Source organism: Dinoponera quadriceps, unplaced genomic scaffold (assembly GCF_001313825.1).
Source record: "Dinoponera quadriceps isolate SergipeBrazil2010 unplaced genomic scaffold, ASM131382v1 scaffold1782, whole genome shotgun sequence".
Classification (NCBI taxonomy): Eukaryota; Metazoa; Arthropoda; class Insecta; order Hymenoptera; family Formicidae; genus Dinoponera; species Dinoponera quadriceps.
In genome coordinates this window covers 93866-110252 of record NW_014555947.1, presented here as the reverse complement: position 1 = coordinate 110252, position 16387 = coordinate 93866, and the positions used below count along the sequence as shown (strand labels likewise).

Below are 16387 nucleotides of genomic sequence, written 5' to 3'. Positions count from 1 at the left end.
GGGGGGGGGGGGGGGAAGAAAACGTGTTTCGACTAACCACGTGCTCCTGGTGTCCGTCATGCCCGATGAGGATGAGTCCCGGGGGACGTACGCAGAAGCCGGCGAAAAGCCCTCTCTCGACACTGCTGAGGAAGCCGAAGGAGCGATAACGCGCACCACCTCCGCGGACGGGAGTCGGCCACTGACTGAACGTGACTCCGATTCTCTCTGGAACCGGGAGGAGGCTGCGTCGACCGGTCATGGACCACGGGCCTGCGGCCTTCCGACACCGAAGTCGGTGCCGCGAATTTCGCTCTACCCCTCCCCCTCCTAGCGCCCAGCCCGCCGCGTTACATTTTCGCCCGATAAATGCCGCGCGGGCGACATTGAAATCCGCGATCTCTCGTTATCACATCCGCTATCGCGGATCGTTCTCGCCGATAAGAGGTATCATCCATCGGCGATCTGCGTAACCTCTCGTCGGGGAGGTCGGGGGTCTTCGGGAATTACGGGAAACACGTGCGCGATCGCCGGCTCTCGTCGCGCCGAGAGAGCGCGAGCGTGATAGCGAATTTGTATTCGCTAATTTTTAGCGCCGCCGTTTGCGCGGGAAAACCGCGCGTAATGTATGCACGGATGCCGGGGGCCGATTTTTTTCATTATGCGCGGACACGCGCGCGGAATCGCGGTAAACATCGGCGGTTACATCGCGCCGGGAGGAATGGAGGTCGCCTTGTTTTTGTCTCGCGACGGTGGCGTTTGACACAAGAAGACAATTCATTCCGCTCGAATGTGCACACGCATCGTTCCTGAGGCCGCGTCGCCGCGCGCAAAATCTCGCGTACGCGAGATACAACGTATCTAATTGAGACGAGAAACGCAAAGTGCGGCGGAAACGACGGCGATTAAACCACGCAACGTCGGAAGGCGCGATTACAGGTGTTACCTCGTCCGCTAATAAATCGATGCTGCGGAAAATCTTCTCCCGACGAAGGACGTGAGTCGGTATAAACGGTCGGTTGATATTCGCCGAAGTGAACTCGAGATCGTAACGGCGCGATCGTAACGGCTCTCCTTTCTTTCGCCGTTTATCCTCGCACGAGCGTGGCGCGAAGAGGCGAAATAATAAAATAGCGGGAGAAGCGCGAGAGATTCGCTGCGCGCTGGAAAGCGCGTGACGCGTGCACATCTCGCGACTTCGTCCCGCGCGTTGAAATGAAAGTGTCCCGAATTTTTTCACGAGACGCGTAAAACCTTATCATTTTTGCAGGCGGGAATAATGAATCCACGTCGGCACGTAATCGCGCGCGCGCGCGCGCGAGAACGCAATCTCCGTCTCACTCCGTTCGCTTGCTTCGTTACAACGTGAACGCGCGTATGAAGGTGAAAACAAGTCCCGCGCGACCCGCGATTTCAGTTCAGGGTGTCGCTCCGAGTGGCCCAAGGCCATGGGAAAGGTCTCCGCGGCTTCTGGAAATCCGTTCGTCCGTTCATTCACTCAATCGCGGACGTCTTAATGAAAAGTGGTGAGTCGGAGGGGAACGGCCGGGGGAACGGGCGATTTACGAGCGATCGGCCGATGCGCCGGCGTGTGGAAACGGCGGATGAATAATGTAAGGCGCGCTCCGCGATGGCTCCTTAATAGTAACGAGCGGTATTACTCTTCCCGGCGGGAAGAGGCACGCGGATACCGCCGGGGCACGGCCGCGTCCTTGGGCCCGCGCGCTTATTGACACAAAACGTTATAAAATATTTGACTTGCGTAACAATGCGAAGGAGGTGTCGTCGCGCAGCCGCGGCACGAAACTTCGGTAAGGTATCGAACGGAGCGCGAGAAGCCCATTAACATACGGCCGAATCGGTAAACGAGCCACGTCGTAAAAGACGATAATCATCGGCTCTCCGGAAACCTGGCTGGAAGTCCGAGTCGAAATTTCGGTCTTGTGTTAAACCTTTCGAAAACATATAGCGGAAAGCGGGATAACGCGAAACACGCTTGATTTAAATTCTAACAATATAACTCCTACTTTTTCATCCTGACGATGGTCTCAAATTTCCGTTTTCGCTGTTTTAGCGTCAAAATAGGTCGTTGAAGATAATACAATTCTGTTAAGTTGGAAAGAGAAGTTCAAAAGCGTTAATATTGTGAAAGTAGGTTTTCATTGGTCTATAGGCTGTTTAAATGAGTATAACTTATATTTAAGAATGTCAAGAGGGTAACATGAAAATTTCGACTCGGGAGGTGCCGTCGAGCGATTCAGTTGCTTCGATCACTCGATCGGGACTGCATCGACGTCGAGATTGCCGATCGACGAGCCTCTGCGCCCGCCTTCGCGATCTCTCGCATCATTCGGTCACGGGGCTGATCGCGCCTGGTCTTTTATCTTCGGCTCTTCTCCACGCAGCGCCGCGTAATTATCACCGGAGAAGTTGGACTGCACTTTCAAGATAGGATGACATCACCGGAGTTCGGACGATTTCAAGACGGCAGAAGTGGAACTTTTAATAATAAGATCCGGGAGACGCAAACTCTTGCGCGCGCACTTCGTACTAAATCGTTTTAATAACTGCGAGAGTGGCCGTGCGAGCCCGCCTGCACCGGAGCGGCGTAATTTCTCCATCTTGAATGAAAAGACTCAGAATCGCGTATTACTCGAGAAGCGGGCTTCGTCTTTTCGTCGCGCCCCGCTGTTCTTTCCCGCGAGCCGCTAACCGTCGGCCGTTTGTTGAAGCGACGCACGAGTTCTTAATCGGTGACATGCCTTCGCCGAGTGCGCTTCGACGATTGCTCGCGTTCGAACTTGGTTGTTTCGTTATTATTGAGGCAAAAAGAGAGAACGTCTTTACGGTGAGACAATTTTCACCCAAGCGCTCTTCTCATCCGTACGCAGTAAAAGAACACTTTCTTTTACCTGCGTTACAATTTTTCCGTTCAATTCTTAACGCACCCATGTCTTAATTTTACATATTCTGTTTATGTTACCTCAACATTTTGCGTTGATCTTCATCGATATTCAACACGTGCAAGCGTTAAAATAACACACTTTACACTTCGGTGTCGATTAACGTATTAATTCTGCGTTAATTCTCGACACGATATTTGCGGTTACTTCCCAACATATTCGCCTTGTGTTAAATTAACGCGACAATTCGAGCGCTCGGGATACGTGAAATGCGTTGAATTTAGCGGGGGATTTTTCACCGTGTAGAAATATATTCCGCTCGACTAGCCGATTGTGCGATCGACCACAAGTAGAACCAGTCTAATTAACACGGTCGCAAATAAATGCCCCGTCGATATATAATTAACCACAAGGCGTATCGCTCGTGAACACTAACCTTGACAGTCGATGGTGCATGATGACCGATGCGACTCCCCCGTCCCGCAGGAATCCAGGATGCGGAGTGGAGTCGTTCTTATCCTAACACAACGCCGGGCCTGGTCCTCGAGGCTGTAGCCCGAAAGCTGGTAGCAACGACACGACGAGCCGGTCCTCACGAAAGGACGCGCGCGTGCAACTCACGGGAGAAAACTGACCGAAAGAAGCGCGGAACTCGGAGAGAGAACCGACCCCCGATATGAGCCGCTTTCGGTCGGTGCGAGGGAGAGGGGCTGGAGAGAGCGATGATACGGAGCAAGAGGAAGAGAAGAGGGAAAATGTGGCGAGGAGAGGGGGGACGAGTAGGGCTGGCGTAAGAGAAAGAGAGTGAGGAAGAGACGGGGTGGTCGGCTGCCGAGAGAACGAGACGGACTGAGAGAGAGATGGTGGGGGGTTTCTTACTCATTCATACTCCCGACGCCCCCGCAAATTACGGACGCCGACTCCACGGCCGATCTCGTCGCCGGGTTCACATTCGGAGTGCGTCCGATGCTGTCCGATTAACGAATTTATCGTCCGTGCGCGCCTTCCTCGGCGCGTATCGCCGATGAAGCGCGCCGAGCGACTTCGAGAAGCATCCCGGGGATTTTATTCTCGTTAAACGGAACCCTCGCGCGTCCCTTCCGTTGCGTTCGCTTCTCTCCCTCCCGCTTCCTCTTTCTCCATCCTGTCGGAATAAATATTGTAAATATCGGAGAACTTTTGCGTAAGAGAGATAAAGATGTCGCAGGTGTCAGCGGACTGCGTGCAGCCGCTTAAAGTAAACGCGATTCAACTGGAATTTCAATGAAGACAGTTTAAATATGTCCCTTAAATATCGTCCTCCCTCGCTCTTCTTTCTCTATCTCTCTCTCTCTCTTCCGCCTCGGCTACGGTCACCGCGGAAAATGAAATCGACGCGGAAAATGCCGCGAGTCCGCGTTATTAAGCTGTCCCGCGCGAGCGAGCGCCAGATTATCCGAACTCGTTTATCATCGTTATCGTCGAAAATCGCATCTGCGATAGACGCTCATACATTAACGGGCTTTTGTTAATTAACGCATCTGGCCGTCGCCGCGCGAACAATACGCGCGCGTCAAACGAGCGCGGGCTATTGAATTTCGGCGAGTCAGGTAATCCGGTTCTGCTCCGAATTCGTCCGTCCGTCCGATACGTGCCGACCGCGCTCGGGCCAGGTAATCACGCTCGCATTTTATTAATCGGCATACCATTTTGTTAATTACGCGGCATTATGCGACGGTGAAGTGGCCGGAATGCGCCGAGTGACGCAGCTGAACTCGCGGAAAACCGTGTTTGGACGCCACCGGCGGCCGCGCGCGGCGGCCTTCAACACCACCTGTTATAACTCCTGAAATTACGAAATCCCGGGACTGTTTGCGATAGCTTCTAGCGTTTGAAGCTTGCCACGTGCTCGAACGAATACCTCATGGATACGGCTGTATAATTTCCACCTTGTTGTCGACGTCGTGCGGCGACGAATCGTAATTAACGGCTCGCACGCGACCGCGCGCACGCGGCGTTCATGAAAAATTTCGCACGTGAGAGGAGAGGGATGTGTATTTCACGAATCGAGGATGTCGTGGAATCGATGACAGCGTCACATTTATTTTCCGCATAGATGTGTGTGTGTGTGTGTGTGTGTGTTGCGTCAAGAGGTAAGTCTGAATTTGGATGTTGCGGAGAAACGTGATTTTTTGTACGCGTCGCCCACGATTTTCTTTCCCCGGAGCATTACGGATTTTATTGGTAGCAATTCCGCGCTGTGTACGGCCGATCTACTTGCGTCCACGATTGCATCAACGAATATTGGCAGCTGACATAATGGAAACGCGATCTACATAATATGCTACGCCAGTCACGCGAACGTGATACACACGGAGTTGCACAATAAAGTTGCATATTATCAAGAGTGCGATGCTGGCTCCCGCAACAGTGTCGAGAAAGAAAGAAAAAGAGAGGAGANNNNGGGGGGGGGGGGGGAGAGAAAGAGTTTCCCGAAACAATATTCTATTTTGGTAGTATTTTAAAACGCGCGAGACAAGCATACACACATCCGTGTGCACGCGAACGTTACGTGCGTGTGCAGACACCGCTAGTGTGTATACATGTAGATCAAAGGGGATGCGTTTCTGGATGCTCCTCTGGCGCACGTAAAATTATTTTAAGAGATATTTGCTCCTCAAATATCGGAAAATCGATACGACCGAATATTTCGCGGGATACGCGCTTAACATGAAATTTACGCACCTGTGAAATCTTGATCGCGCGAACATTCGTACTAATAAATAAACAGGCAAATAAATAAATAACAGCAACAAATAAATAAATATCTCCTCCATATTTCACGGAACGGCCATAATTTTAAATGGGTTTACAAGCAAAACACATCATTTCGGTATCGTTTCTGTTCGGACTATTTCGGACGGCATAAATTTTCGGAAGCTCTTTTGATCGCGACGGCCCCCCGACGTTTATTGCCGCGGCAGTTTTTAAAGGCAGGACACGTGTCCTACGCTGTGAAAGGAGGGTGGGCGTCAAAGGAAGCAGCTAGTGACCTCGAGAAGCGTCCGTCATATTTAGGACACCCGATAGACGATAACTATGCTCCAGGATGTAAGCTGATAGAAACCGTGCGCGCGAACCATTCAGCTCCACTAACTTAGATTCTCCATTAACGTATTCTCCTTAATTTACGGACCATTCGAGGAATGTCACGTGCGAGGCCGCGTCATGTAATTGCGTAATCGACGACGCGAAAAAGCTGCACGAGATATGTAACGTCAGATTTTAATCCAATATCTGACAGATCATCATTACGTACTCCTTTCAATATTACATGCATAAATTAATGATTTTAAATATATCATACGTCTATCTTTAATGTATGCACTGTGAATGCGACTTTGTTTCCGACATTTACCCATCCCGAAGTATTCGTTGATTATTCGCCACAGACATTTTTATTTTGTACTTTAGCTCAGATAGACGGGTTCTCGAAAGGCGCGGAAAGCACTTATCTGAGCTACCGTTTCAACTACTACTTTTAATTGCCGCTGATTAAAAGTGCTTTCAGGCGTGGGTGATTTAAAATATAATTAGGTCAGTACGAAGATAAGACGTTATATTTCTGTAACGGCAATCGCGACGATTTCGACAGGGCACACAGGATGGACGCCGAACGGAAGAAACGGATGAACAGCACGACGATTTAAAAAAAAAAAAAAGAGAGAAACAAAGATTGGCCGAGAGGCGCTGATTGCGATATAAGTTACCGAATGACGGGACAGCTTGCGTTAATGGTTACGTTACCGCGATAATATTACCGAGTATCCGGCGACGTGACGCGAATATAATTTTGCGAGTATAATTTTGCGAGTCGGCCGCTCGCGGTGGGAATGCGGCAAAAGTAACGCAACAAGAATGGCGTATTCTTACAACGTGGTGGAAGCGCCTTCCGACGACGCACCTAGCGTGCAACATGAAATCCGACGCGCAAAAAAATTTCTCCAGAAACACAGCGCAGAATCGGGTGACAGCTTGTAAGCGCGAGCTTCTGAATTCCCGGTCGACGACGAGAAATATACACGATTGTACCCCCCCCCCCCCCTCCCTCGCTCTTCGGAGCGCGCTTTTACATTCCCGATAAATTTCGCATCCATTTATTGCACATTTTTTTCGCCGACGCGCGGCCACAAAGAAATATGCGGTGGAAACAATTGTCCTGCGTTAATTCTGAAATAACAAGCGCGCTTTTAAATATCGCCCGTTCGGGGCCATTAATAATATTGCCGATATCGTCGCGCGAAGCCACCAATAATGGTCTCGATATCGTTATTAACAATAACGATAATTTACGAAATAATTTCACGATTACGCGTCGATTATGAAGAACCAACGGTTCGAGATGAAATTCGTTCCCTCGCTCGGGAAACAACAAAACGTCAAAATACGTGAAATAAAGTGTTCGACGAGCACAATTTTTCGCTGGATCGTTCCTCTTATTTCTTTCTTTCTCTGTGTCTGATTTAGATACGATCACTTGACCGAGCTTTTAGCGAAGGTATTGGCCGAACGGCCGCGGAACGCTGTCGACATCTTCGAGCAGTACAGCAGGAAACTGAAGGAGGAGAGGTTTAAGACTAAGACTGATCATCTACGGGATCTGTACACACCACCCGTGCAGTACGATGACGCCAAGAAGCTCATTAGACTCTTCCAGGTGCGGCCTGACAAGTAACAGATAATGAAAGCACGATACACACTCGGCTTTTCCATCGAGTATAAATAACATGCAAGTGGCGCAAACGAGGCGAACTGTAATCTTTGTTTTACCACGGCTTTCAATCTTCTCGCAATCACGGCAGAGCGTGAAACAGCAGATCGACGGGCAGGATGAGAGGGAGAAGATGGCTGATGAGGGGGAGGACAAGGACGACAAGAAAAAGAAGTGTCCCAACATGCTGGATCTTTTCTTCTACCTCGAGCAGACGGGCGTGGGATTGCCGCGACACGAGATGGTGTTGCTTAATTTATCGATTCGCAAGCTCGCCTCCGAGGTACCGGTTGAAAATATTAGGTATTCAACTCTCGAACGGCTTTACGGCGACGCTCCGCGTGTTCTTCTGATCTTAATTCACGTACAACTCAGGTTTTGGGGCAAGGTACTCGGAAAACCTAAAAATTATTACGTAGTGGAGGCGGAACTTCAGGCGGACGAATTAACCCGAAGATTAGAGGTATTACATTTATAGCGCGCGAATAGATCCAAACGTTTGTTTTATTAAAAGTCTTAACTATGAAGGAAACCATAATAAGTGATCATTTGTGTTATTAATATATAATGGACAATAATGTATAATGTTGTATCTCGAGATTCTTTAATTTCGAGATGAAGTATGTAGAATATTATAAAATTAAAGTTTCATTTTGGATATATAATCCGATCCACCACTAAAGATACGCATGCTGTGCAAAAATGTAAAAACGTTGAATATTGTAAATGACAATTGAAAGAGATAAAGAATGAGAATTTATCGTACCAATATTTGTATTCATCGATTCACCAAATTTACCGTATTCCGCTGTAACATGTGATATATTGAAGGTACTAATTGTCAGGGTAGAGAGGGTCGAGCATCCTTCGAATAAATAAATAAACGATACCGCAGTTCCTGCGGTATAGGACTCCCACCTCAAGATTCCCTAAGCGTATGCCTGTATTTTCTTTGAAAATAACAGGAGGAAGCTGAAAGAGAGAAAGAGGAAAGGGCGAAGGTAGAAAGCAAGGCTGAAGCCGCGGCGAAACTCGCGGAGGAAGAAGCCACGACGGGGAACGAAGTCGCGGTTGGGGCCGCCGGAGCGACGGAAATCCTGCGCGAGGACGAAGGAAGCAGAGTTTCGGAGTTTGTCCTTCCGTCGCTGCCTGTTAATCCGTGGCAACCGGTGACGGAAGTGCCGGCCGAGAGGATCGGGAGTGGTCTCAATAAAAAGGTGAACGTTTACGGGTGTTCAATTACCGCATGATATCATCGGCCTCTCTCAATGGCCGAATTTAATATTCGAACCGCGTCACGTCGCGCATTCCTACCTCACCCCTCCCTCGTGTCTCTTTTTATTCTTTACGGTGTCGCGCTACCTCACGACGCGCCACGCTATTTAGGTGTATTTTGTATGCAACGCGCCTGGGCTGGACGAGTGGATCGAACTTCCGGCGGTTACGCCGCAGCAGATAGTAATTGCACGACAGATTGTCCGATACTGCACGGGAAACTTGGAGACAACGGTACGTGATGCCTTTTAATGAAGGAATCCAGGTTAGGGCTCGACGTTATTTGCGAACACGTCCATAACGCAACTCTACTACGCTACCCGCCTTGTTATCCGTTATATCTGACGGCACGCGCGACGGAGCGTCGGATAACTCCGCGGATGCGGATGCACGTTAACGATAGATGAACGGAGCGAGAAGGCGGATAAGAAGTGACGAAGCGAAAAACCCGCGTTCCTGAGCACGTGTATAAAGGGAGGGAAAGAATTAGAGTAGAGTTTATTGTAACTCTGGGATACAAGTAAACCTTTAGGTTTATAGTAGTTAATACAGTATTGGCAAGTAGCTATAAACGAAGAAAAAATATTTAAAACTTAAAGAGAGAGAGAGAGAGAGAGAGAGAGAGCAATCGCTCGACAACGAACGAAAGAAATCGGTGAAGAAGTCGGTGGCGGCTTTCGCAAAATCAACTTGACCGTCTCCTGACTCCACTCCGTCGCTCCGCCGTCTTATCCTGCTTATCACTCGCGTTATCACATCGTTTCCCGGCTATAACGCAGATTCGCAGTTTCCCGCCGTTTCCCGGCACCGAGAAAAATTACCTCCGCGCGCAAATTGCAAGGATCAGCGCGGCCACCCATATATCGCCAATCGGCGCCTTCACACTTGCCGGAGAGCTCGAGGACGAAGAGATGGAGGAGGAGGAGAGGAGGATGGAGGGTAACGTGCGACGCGAACTTGTAATCCTTGTTAGATTAACTTCCCGGTAGACACGTCGACGGGAAGAGAGACTCGATGACGTTTCTAACGATATTTACAAATTGCATCGTGCGCATGCAGTTTATGCGGAAGGGGAGCTCTTGGAGAACGCGAACTACGAACCGCTGCCGATCGAGGATCTCGCGGATCCCTCGAACTGGTGCCACCACAGCCCGTATATCCTCGAGCAAGGACGAACTGTTTGGTGGAGTCCCGAGAGAGAGGAAGAGATTGCGAATGTCAGTCGATGCAAATATTCTGTGATTGACATTGCAGGCAACTCGTGAAAACACTTTTGTCAATCTTCGTAATCGCGTATACCGAAAAAATGCTATAGTAAAAATGATCCCGAAATTTCCGTAATACCGAACCGGAATAGTGACTGAAATTATTACGTGTGTCGTAATCTTTGGTGACGTATATTATGTGTACACGTCACTGAAGATTACAACATACATGATGATTTCAGTGATAATTCCGGTATGGTCCAGCGTTACCAAAAGTCTGTGATAATTTTTACTGCAATATTTTCTCCGTGTAGGAGGAGCTCGACGAAGAAGAGGAGGCGGAGGAGGACGAGACCAGGACGACCAAGGCCGAGGAGGCCGAGAAACAAAGAGAGATCGGGCCGCCTCTGTTAACTCCTTTATCCGAGGACGCGGTTGTCGACTTGGTGATGCCATGGACCGCTAGACAATCGTCACAGATACAACCGGACATCGCGGTAGCTGCGGTCAGATCGAACGTCTGGCCGGGGGCTTTCGCGTTCGCAGCCGGAAAGTACGCGAACCGTCGTGCGCTTTGAGACTTACGCGTGGTCCTTAGTGCGACGGCTGCTTTTAAGCTGGCTCGTATTATAAGCAACTTCGTCGAGAGAGGGGATTCCCTTGGCAGCGGCGGCAAAACGTAGGGAAATTTAGCGCGAGGCAGATCGAAATCCATTTCATATCCCTCCGATGCGTAATATTCGCCGCGCATTCAATAACCGTTCCATTCTGCCGCAAGCGTTTGCGGTCCGGGCTAACGTGCGAGAGGAAATTATGCTGATCCGCTGCAGTCACGTTACAGGAGAATTAATGCGCGCGAGATTACGCTAATGTAATTTTGATGGTGTCCTTTCGCAGACGCTTCGCCAACGTGTACATCGGCTGGGGCCACAAATACAACGCGTACAACTATAGTCCGCCCAATATGCCGCCCGTCCAGGATCAGTACAAGATCGGGCCGGAGGTCATGGAAATTCGTGATCCCACTGCTGAAGAAGAGGAGGCGGATCGAATCGCACGTTCACCACCGCCGCCGCCGACGTTACCAACCGGTAATTCATTAGAAAATGTGTTCGCAGCAACGTTCATTCTCTCTCATGTTTCTCGAAATGACTTGTCATAGGAGAAGAAGTGCCAGCTGAAGAAGAAGAAGAGGAAGAAGAAGATGATGATGAGGAAGAGGAAAGGGATGAATAATTTTCGCCATACGTTGTATTACGAATACGCTCCGAATTATTACACCGTGTGCGTTGGTGGAGTTCATTATTATATATATAATTTATTTTCTCTCTCGTGCACAGTCTGCATTAAAGAATTTATGTAATATACTTCATCTGAGTTATCTTGTGAAGCTTGTTCCGTTCGAATTTTCACTCTCCAACGGTGTATTTTCGACAATACATTTGCCAAGTCTCGGGGGATTTTTATTTTTCATTATTGAGTAGAGACAATTTATCCCGCCTGATTAAAATTATTTGAGAATAAAAAAAAAAATGAAAAGGAAAAACACGTCTGAACTGCAGCTGTGTCATACTACTTGAAAATAAAAGTCTGCTGGACTTGCTGTTGAAGACAGTGGCGACATATAGCGGATACTTTGGAACATTCAACTGATTCTAACGTTCATAAACCGCACGCGGTCGATAGATTTGATACTCGTGTTCCTAACCTCTAACTTGTATTAACCTGTTAATTACTGTACTAAACAAAAAAGTCGTATAATTCATACAAGATGATTGAAGAAGGGATTGAGGTTGATTGTGTGTTACGACCAATGAACTGTGAAATTAATTTGCTGTCAAGATCTGACGGTTCGGCAATGTTTATGCAAGGTATGCATCATTGTAAACAGCATCCTTATTACAATGTTCATGTTGTTCTTTTTCTTTATGTATAGGCGAAACCACAATTATCGCGGGTGTAAACGGACCTATGGAAGCAAAAACCCAGAAAATGTTATATGACAGACTTTCTATAGAAGTTACATACACACCTCTCAAGGGACCAGCTAGTGAATATCAAAATTATAACCTCTTAATTATTGTCTCAATATTTCTCTGGAGTCTTGATAATTGAATCATAAATCATTTCAGAGGTGGACGATAGATTGATTGAAGCATACATACGAGAGACTTGTGAATCTGCTATAATGATTGCACTCTATCCTGGTACTACCGTAAGCATCAATTTGCAAGAAATGCAAGAACGCGGAGGGGTATGATTTCATTTTGTGTCATATGATATTTTGCCAGAAAATCACGCATAAATTTCTGTGAAGATGATATATAAAATAAACGAATGAAATGAAACATATTTCAGCTATTAGCTTGTGCGATTAATGCATCGTGCCTGGCATTAATGAATGCAGGACTTCCTATGAAGTTTGTTATAGCAGCTGTAAGTTGCATGATTGAGAAGGAAACAGAAAAAACTATCGTTGACCCTGACAACATACAGTTACAGGTATTTATAACAATAAGCAGGTATAATTTTTCTAATGATAATGATCTCTTCTCAAATTAGATATATTGCGATATAACTTATTTACAGAACGCAAAGTCGGCGTTTACATTTGCGTTTGATAGTATCAAAAAGGATGTCGTTTGCTGCCATACCGTCGGTAGATTCTCGCAAAGCGAGTTCTTAGCCTCCATGGATAAGTGCAGACAGGTTAGCCAGTACGTGTTTGACTATTACAGAGATGTCACAAAAAAATATGCACATGCAATATAACCTTCGTTATCTCAACATTATATTTTTTATATCATCAGCAAAATGTTATAATTAATTCCCATATGAAACCCATTCTGAATTTTCCTTTTTTGTCTTTTTGCTCAACTACGTTGAGCCATATAGTATGCGATATTAATTTATTTAATAATTCGTTTAATGTTCAGTATTTTTACTTTTGCATAATTTGTACTATTTTAATGTCATTGCACATGTAGGACATTAATTTTGTTATTAACAAGGCAAGACGATAATATCGGTTACAAAATTGTTACATCGTCTTTTGGTATATCAAGAAGACGAATATATACAATGAACAATTGTTCCCTGCTGTGCCAGTTGCAGGAAACCTTCCTCACGAATATACAAACATTCACAAGGTACTGAATGCGATTTTCTTTATCGACCGTGGATAAGGCCTCTCGTGTTATTTAATACACTTTTTTTTTTAAATAATAACGCTTGATTATAAAATCTAATCTTTCCTTGTATTTAATATTTTTATCGTTTGAAAAAAAATTGCAAAAGAAAAATTATATTTTCCCACCCACTGGTCATACACGTTCATTTCAGTTTCTACCTGTTGCCGACAGAGGATGCGAGTGAACTTCTTGATTTCTGCTGCCCTCTGCGGCATTGCAAACTCTCTTCCAACTCTGCGAGATTCTAAACGTACTCCATCCATAGTATAAGTAATTTTCTATTAAATATTAGAAATATTCTCTACTATCAAATTTCAATACTATGTTTTTAATATCATTTATCTTGGAACATATACTAGTCCATGTTCTTCTTCTTCTTCGTACGTTAGGCCTATGTTTCCTCTCACTTATATGCTTGTAGTGCGCATACTGATTATATATAGGCATATGTATATAGTCCACGTTATTTACATTAATTCATTAATTATACGATATTAACTTCGTAAGGATATTAAGATGAAAAAATTGATAAAGATTACATGCAAGAAAAAGATAATAGTTATGTGTTTGGTCAATGTAAATAAGCTTCAATGCAATAATCATTTTTCTTCTTGAAGATCTCGACGTACGTGGATCTCTTCGATCCACATCTTCGTAAGTAATAAGATAATCTTCCTTTAATAACCTTCTTTTTAATCACTTTGATTCAATCTTAATAACATCCAATTACAAAGATACACGGTTCACTTAATTGAACGAACAGCACTGAGTCTAAACAGTAGTCAAGGGAAGCTTTCTCCGTCGTTCCACGTGACATCAAAGACACTCGCACGTACAAGTGGCCTCGCATCGGTATTCCTTGACTCTTCCATTATTCATCCATTATTCGTGGCTCGCTATCGAGAGGCTCGCGATCTCAAGAGCGAATACATTCCGAGTGCATTCAGCGTTGCATTCGGCGCGTTTAAAGAGGAGCGGATATCTGTCGGTACGGCCACGCCCGGTCGCCAATCACGGCCGGTACCTCTACCCTTCGACGTGTATCCTTTGTGTCCTCTGGACCCTTTTAGTCCCTCTTTCTGGCTCTCGGGAGCCCAGGGACTCGGTGGCCATCTCTGGACGTCCATTAAATACAGAAATGAGCCTTCCAAGAGCGCCTCGAACGGGTCGGACCAGATCCTACGGCCGGGCCCGACCAAGAGGAACCCGGCGAGAGAAAGAGAGAGAGAGACGGGGAGAGAACGGGCGGGAAGGAGAGGAAACGAAAGAGAAGGAGAGAGAAAAAGGGTCCGGAGCCGGGTCAGACCGGGCCACGTTTAGCTGAGGTCGCCCCGGGCCCCCAGACCATTAACAAGGAGCGGAGCAATTTATGGACCGGCTCGCTCATTTCCACTTTATTATTATTTTCTCATCTCATAGATGGTCTTCCACGTCGTTTTGTTCTGCCGCGCCTGACCCCCTCCCCGTCCTCCCCCCGTCGCCCAGCGCGGCTTCTCCACCTCGCCACCGCCTTTCTCCCTCCGTTTCTCTCTTTCTCTCGTGAAATTAATACCCACGGCTAAGCCGGGAGAGCCACCGGCGAGCCGTGGCGACTCGGCGATGAGCTCAGAGAGGGTACCTTCGGACGGGCAAAAAATTGCGGAACGCGAAATATTATTGCGCCGCGTACTGCGTCCCTCCTCCCTTACCGCCGCCTCGCGCAGGATCTTATATCGGTAATAATTTCGGCCCGGCCACACCGGGTCCGACATTGTATCCGGAAGTCGGTTAGGTTTATGCGTGTGGGTAGCGCTAATTATATATTGCACGACGGTCTCGGAGCTACCTCTCGCGCCAGCCTCGCGAGTGTGACCGGATTACCTGCCGAGCGAATCGAAACGCCGTATCCGTGTTCCGTATTACCGCGAAACTCTGCTACTCGAGATAGTCGTAGTTACAGAAGGAGAGAACCCAAGGTGTAACGTAATTTATTACGAGCTCTCGAGGAAGCGAGAAATTTCAAAAGGCGCCGCAAATCATCCGGCGAAGGATAGAAGGAGGGAGGGAGAGAGAGAGAGAGAGAGAGAGAGTTGCGTTGTAAAAATTTACTCACATGCGAGAAGAGATCGCGATTGGCGCGATAATGAGAACTCAAAGTTCATCTCGCGACGATGCGTGCACGCAGCGTGCGAGTCTCCGACTCCGTCGAGAGAGCAATATTTATTACGTCCGCGTATATACACCGCGCTTATTTCCTCGCTAGCTGGCTGGCCAGAATACCGCGGCGTCTGGTTGAAACCCCGCGTTCGTTAAAGATATCCCAACCGCGGGTGTCGAATGGAAACGAACGTATCGACACTTTATCGATGTCCGTACCCTCCTTCGCTCCGGCTAAATATAAAAGGTAGAAAAGAAAAAAAAAGGGGGGAAGAGGAGAGAGAAAAAGAAATTAAAAACGTATCCGAGCTTGGACGTCAATAACGACTACGATACCTTCGCTACTCTCTTTTCCATGCGTCATATCCCGACGCGGTGGTGGGTAACGTCTCTCCCTCGATATAAGTTCGCGTGACGCGACACCGCCGTGTGCTGACCGGGCCCGATAAATCCCCGGATGTGCAAGTTAACTTTAAACGCGACTTCTCAACCGACGCGCGATGACAACGTGACCCCGGCGGCCCGAGTATCTCGTGCGGGAGTTTCCCGCGTGCACGGTAATCCTGCGTAACTCTCTCTCTCTCTCTCTCTCTCTCATTCTCGGCTTGAGATGAGAGCCTGCGGATGAGCTCTCCATTTTACGACCCGCCTCTACGAGGCCCGAACGCGCGTTTCACAGCGAAATAGGTGCCTTCCGCTACCTTCGCAGGAGAAGGTGGACCCCGTCGGTCGTCTTGGGCCCTCTTGGTTTCATCTCCCCTCTTCCATCTAGGCTCGCTCATCGCCCTGGCTCGTCTCTCTTTCTCTCTCTCTCTCTCTCTTAAAGCCGGTGCTCGCCCATTGGCGCGAGGGTAGTTGTTATAAAATTAGCATGAGCGATCGGGTTAGGGCTACGTAGGTAATCGCTCGGAGGGCATCGTGCGAGGGATTGGATATGCCAGTGCGGAC

General features: G+C 47.7%; 3 protein-coding genes across 4 annotated transcripts in view; 2 read left to right on the top strand and 1 right to left on the bottom strand.

The window, feature by feature from the left end:
• Positions 1-3520, bottom strand: part of LOC106746104 (papilin) — a 145439-nt gene extending 141919 nt beyond the window's left edge. The window contains exon 1 of one of the 2 annotated variants that reach the window (XM_014622320.1): positions 3319-3520. In XM_014622320.1, coding sequence (XP_014477806.1) covers positions 3319-3338 — 20 coding nt within the window. In that variant the 5' untranslated portion in view covers positions 3339-3520. The remainder of the gene's footprint in view (positions 1-3318) is intronic. The other variant, XM_014622319.1, reaches the window with a different exon arrangement.
• A 3259-nt stretch (positions 3521-6779) lies between these two features.
• On the top strand, positions 6780-11348 carry LOC106745983 (radial spoke head protein 6 homolog A). The gene is made up of 11 exons (XM_014622072.1): positions 6780-6898; positions 7389-7578; positions 7736-7935; positions 8008-8095; positions 8598-8849; positions 9019-9141; positions 9687-9851; positions 9984-10124; positions 10427-10665; positions 11010-11203; positions 11290-11348. Exons 1-11 carry the CDS (start codon positions 6780-6782, stop codon positions 11346-11348), a joined length of 1770 nt encoding a protein of 589 aa, XP_014477558.1.
• A 442-nt stretch (positions 11349-11790) lies between these two features.
• On the top strand, positions 11791-12942 carry LOC106746016 (exosome complex component RRP46). Its single transcript, XM_014622115.1, has 5 exons — positions 11791-11983; positions 12049-12162; positions 12245-12366; positions 12471-12614; positions 12702-12942. The coding sequence occupies exons 1-5, from the start codon at positions 11884-11886 to the stop codon at positions 12882-12884; spliced, it is 663 nt and encodes a 220-aa protein (XP_014477601.1). The 5' UTR covers positions 11791-11883; the 3' UTR covers positions 12885-12942.
• Positions 12943-16387: the final 3445 nt, after the last annotated feature.